The following is a 5,000-nucleotide window of genomic DNA, read 5'->3' on the forward strand; positions in this document are numbered from 1 at the left end:
CGACAGAAAAACTAAACAGTAGTTCCGAGTTGTTTCCAACGAGAAAGTCAAAAGAGGTAAGCTTATTTTAGGCATGAAATATTTATTTGTTTATGTTGTTTCCATGGAAGTTATCTTTGCCAAACCATGTTTGCTCGTGTTTCGGTCACACCGTTGAAGACCTTAAAGTTGTAAATTTTAAACTGATAACATTTTTCGTTTACTGTTTTTCACCAAAGGGCAATTCCTCTAAAAACGCGGAGGGTTTTGACAAAACAGACGTTTTAACCTCTGAGATGTGATATGAGAGCCATGGATTTTTCTGTGACCTGGTTCTCCACAGCAAGAGCAATGGTTTGTATGGTAGATTGTGATGCTCTTTCTTTTCCAGCTCTGTGTTGCTTTGCAGGACACACCAGGTTGTGGTATGATTAAATTTAATTGATCTCTAGATTTCTGTTGATTTCATTGTCCCAGTCATCTGACCTGAAGAAATCTTGTGGAAAGTGTTGATATCTGGCTGGCTGTCATTTTGACTGTCATTACTTTCAAGATGTAAGCAACTGTTTTTATCTGCATTGTTAGACAAAACCTCTTATTTAGTTTTTTTATAAAGGGATCTTTACAAATAGGGCACAGATTTCCATGCATGAAAGTGACCTAGTGATAATATTATTGTTTTACTTTGATCAGTTTCCTGTTGGTTCTTAAACATGTCATTTATTCTTATTCCAGTGCTTAAGTCTAAAACTCTTCCTGGTGTGTGTGTGCTGATCTGGTCAAACCATGCATGGCAAGCAACATCCCAGATTGTTTTCAGAGATTGTGATGAGGATTTCAGCGTTGAATATTTTATTGGTTTTGTGATGAAAAAAGCCAGGGTTGTTATTCATCTCTCATTTTTTCTTGCATGAGATCCTGCATGATGACAACAGTATTACTGCAAATTAAACATCACAGATGTGAGCATGTCAGTGATTAATACAAGATGGTTTCCAAACAGCTCTTCAAAATTGTCTAGAAAAAGGACGATAATTATTTACTTGCCACACCTTATAAGTCAATGTTTGAACAAGCAAATATAATTTGGTTTTTTAATTCAAGTAAACTGTCTTACTTTCATTAATACAGCTGTATGTTATTCTAGTCTTTCTCTTGCTGAGCATGGGTTTGGATATTAACTTCTGAGAATGCTCCTACTTGTAATAGTCTTCATAATGAATATACGGTACTTACAACAATAAAATTAGAGAGATATTTGAGTTACTGTATATTGTGTTTTGTGTATATTGTGTTTTGTGGTAACACATACCATAGTAGTTGTTGTGGTTGTTGTTGTTGAAAAGGAATCAGATAGAGTCATTGTGGGTCCAGATAGAGCCATTGTGGGTCTATCATTGGGTAGTGAAACTGGATCAGTTGTGCACAATAAAATGTTAGAGTATGAAGCAGAATGCCTCTAGTCTTGCTGGATATATGATTACATTCCTCTCTCAGTATCTTTACACACAGTGCAAAATTTAGGCTGGATTTTTGCTGGTGCAATGCATGCAAAAGTGAAATCAGTATTTTCCAAACACATGCAGGTGAATGGTTTCTTATTTCATTATCATGATTCTCATGTCTCCCCACCCTCATCCCAGCAAGGCTCTACAAGGTGATCGACAAAGCTGGAGAAAAAATTACAGTTACCAGCCAGCTGCAGGAAAAATACTGGAAAAATATTTTCAACGATGGACCACTACCAAACTCCAAGTAAAAGGGAAACATCAAGTAGCATTGGAGTCAAATTTATACTTAGTTTCAAAACTTTTTTGCGATCCTCTCTTAAAATTAAGACTTATTTTCTTTATTTTATTGCCTCGCTCTTGTAAAAGTAACTAGTGTTGTAAAATATGAGAATGGAGGGCAGGTAAGTGACTTATCCAAGTTGCCGAATGAGTGGGATGCGGGCATGAAAAGAACTTAAGCTTATTTCTCACTTTCAAATGATTCCAATGAAACAAACAGACGATTTCCTCATTCAACAGGAGCAACGTAAGCCATCTTCGCAGATGGAATTATCATTCTGCCCTTGCAAAGATGTTTACCCGGCGTTTTCCTTCTCAGTGCACAGTTTTCCCCCCAGAGGTTTGCCAACGCAGAGACCATCGCGACTAATAATATTACGAACTTCGTCCTTTTGCTCTAGCGCTCGAATGCAAGGTAAAATTCTCCTGGTTTGAACTATAGTTTTTTAGTTTGAAAAGACACACGGAAGATTAGTCTTTCAGGAAGCTCTCTGCAAAATTTAAACCTTATCAAAGTAGTGTTGTCCTTATCATCACAAAATGAAAACAAACACAGAAAATTTAAATTGCCGCCATTTTGCCGCGCTGTTGTTCCTATTGCAAATTTAATTGGTACCAGTCCCTCGCGCGTGGAAACGATTCGCGCGTGGCTCAAGCCTGCGCACTCATTTTGCCGCGGTGTCAGCCAGGTGTGGTGTGTGTGTGTGTGTGTGTGTTTCACGTGCGGCTCTCGTGTATCTATCCAGCGCTGATCTTGTTATTCACATTCTTAGCAACTTGTCAATGTGGTGAAAATGTTGCAAGAAAAGTTGATCGAAGAAAAGCGGAAGATGCAGACTTTAGAAGTCAGGATAAGAGAAGAAGTATGCAAAGAGATGGCAGAGCAATTAGTGTCCATCGAAAACGCTTACAGGTAGGCAAAAACAATGGGAGGTTTGTCCGAGAATTTGACTGAATGCGTCGTAAAACGTGGGAAAGTAGCAAACGTTTAACGGAAGCTAGTGACGTGGCGTGGGTTATATCTAAGATTACGTCAAAAACGGGTTGTAAAGCATTAAAAGTAAGTAGTAATAAGCAGTTTGTTATAGTTACAATACAATACTTACTTAATTGACCACTCCCCATAGGAACTTTTATGGGCCAATGAAACACAATCAACGAAACGACAGAACTGAATAACAAAGACAGCTGTTAAGAATCCCAACTGGCCGGAGGCAAACTAGTTGGCTAGTTACAGTGTACAAGTGCGACCGAGAAGTTGAACCAGGGAAAAAATTCAACGAGTGGCCAGAACGGGTCTTGAACCTGGGAACTCCGGATTTCAAGGCAAGCGTCCTAACCACTGGGCCGCACTGCCTTCCGGAAGTTGACCCACACCTAAATTCGCGGTCTTACAACCAATGCCTGTCAGTTGTGGTTACTAGGAAACTTTCGAGACCATGCATCATAAGTAAAATGCCAAGGAGAAAACACAAAAATATGTAAAGCTGTGGGTTCAGGGCTTTTTCTTAGTAATGCATGCTTTTTAACAACTGCTGTTCCTGTTTGGTGTTCTTGGCTGTTCGCATGCGAATTAGAAGTTGACAAATGCGCATCCGGTTTGCAGCGAACGTGTCAAAATGGAGGTGACCGCTGTCGAAGAGAAGTGTGATCGCAGAATAGAACTGTTAACGCAATCAATAAAAAAGAACAGGAAAAGAACCCGGCTCGAGCGGACAGAGGAAGATGACGAGGAATGGGTTCCAAATGTGTTTTTACATGCGGAGCAGAATAAAGTTAAGGTGAGTGCACTTCTTTGGATTCTTAGTGCAAACCAGCCTTAAAAGTTAATAACTAGTGTATCTAATAGATTGTAATGCTGCGGTACATTTCGTTGATAGTGACATTATTTATCGTTGATAACCATAGCAACGGTGTATTGAAGTCAGTAGGACTTATTTTAGTTTGTTTAGGGAACGAAAGTATCGTCGATCTGCCGAGATTTAACCCGGATCACCTCCTTTCCAGACCGTGATGAAGTGGAGAAAACGTAAACGGAAAGAAAATACAAAACTCTAGATGATAAGCCACTGACTGAACTGAAATTCGTGCATGATGTAAAATGAAAAAACAATACACTACAAACTTCCCTTGCACCTTGGTCCTGGTTTTGCATTGGGCAACCCTACAGCGCATAATTTCTTGCGGCATTGGCGTGGCCATTAGCTCACACACATTGATAAAATGATGGATTTTCATTGACGCCAAGCTTAATCCGTTAAGGAAGTTAAGGAATTGCTATTTTCTCCTGAACGAGTACGATAACCCCCATTTGTTATTTCGTATTTGTGCTGACAACGGTATCTTCATGGCGTAGTAAAAAAATCAGAAAAAATCTAGCCAGTTTTTTGGCAATTTAAAAAAATTGTACGAGTCGAACAGCCCACACCCAAAGTACTCTCGAAGGCATTCAAATACATTTTATCAGGTACGTACGTGAATTAACCATAGACTGACACCATGCTCTGCGTTATATCAGAGATTACGTATATACAATCAAGCTACATTTGCCCAACATTGGGGGTGTGCGGCAATTGTCAAAGTGACTTTAAATAGCCGTTCCATGGAACCGGGCACGGTGACCCGCCCCTTGTTTATTTCATTTTTATCATCTCCTTGACATGTTACAACAATGTGGGTAGTTTTACCGGAAATCTATGACAAGTTATTTTTCTATATTGTTCTATGACTTGAACGAGAGAACTGAACCCTAATAAGTATCAGGAAAGTTACAAAGTTCATTTTATAACAACTGAATTTAAAAGAGAAAGAAAAGGGCTGTGTTGTGCGATGCCTTTTTGGAGAAAACTAGTTTATATTCAAATGATGATCGAAACCAATTACCAACGCCAATGACTTTGATTGGTTTTTTTTGCCAGGATCCAGAGATTGAGCCGCCGTCGCATACATCTGGTGTTAGATCCAGTCAGTTAAAAAGGACCAGCAGTGATTTGACCTTAGCTGAGGTAGTTTTTTTACTCCAATGAACTTCCTCTTCAGTCCCGGGCCGTTAGATATCCACTGCCTCTAGCCTGCAGTGCAGGAATCTTATTTAGGAAGGCTACGTACCTCTATTTTTCCTTCACTCTATCGAGCCGCCATGCTGGATTGATGTTGGAATGCCCCTGGCCCACTCACTTGGTGGCAATTTATTCCTCTCCCCAATCTTCCTCTACTTCTGAAATTCAAGAT

At 39.6% G+C, this 5,000-nt stretch overlaps 1 protein-coding gene and 1 long non-coding RNA gene across 4 annotated transcripts in view; both read left to right on the plus strand.

The window, feature by feature from the left end:
- Window positions 1-1,236, plus strand: part of LOC137996832 (uncharacterized) — a 2,043-nt gene extending 807 nt beyond the window's left edge. Inside the window, exons 1-3 of the long non-coding RNA XR_011122386.1 lie at window positions 1-56; window positions 219-534; window positions 715-1,236. The exon at window positions 1-56 is cut by the window's left edge and continues 807 nt beyond it. This is a non-coding gene — a long non-coding RNA (uncharacterized lncRNA). The remainder of the gene's footprint in view (window positions 57-218; window positions 535-714) is intronic.
- Window positions 1-5,000, plus strand: part of LOC137996831 (kinesin-like protein KIF20A) — a 38,619-nt gene that overhangs the window by 14,718 nt on the left and 18,901 nt on the right. For all 3 annotated transcript variants that reach the window (XM_068842426.1, XM_068842427.1, XM_068842428.1), the window contains 3 exons: window positions 2,543-2,682; window positions 3,376-3,550; window positions 4,688-4,774. In XM_068842426.1, the coding sequence (XP_068698527.1) occupies window positions 2,543-2,682; window positions 3,376-3,550; window positions 4,688-4,774 (402 nt within the window). The remainder of the gene's footprint in view (window positions 1-2,542; window positions 2,683-3,375; window positions 3,551-4,687; window positions 4,775-5,000) is intronic.

The sequence above is a fragment of the Montipora foliosa genome, chromosome 3, assembly GCF_036669935.1.
Source record: "Montipora foliosa isolate CH-2021 chromosome 3, ASM3666993v2, whole genome shotgun sequence".
NCBI classification, from domain to species: Eukaryota; Metazoa; Cnidaria; class Anthozoa; order Scleractinia; family Acroporidae; genus Montipora; species Montipora foliosa.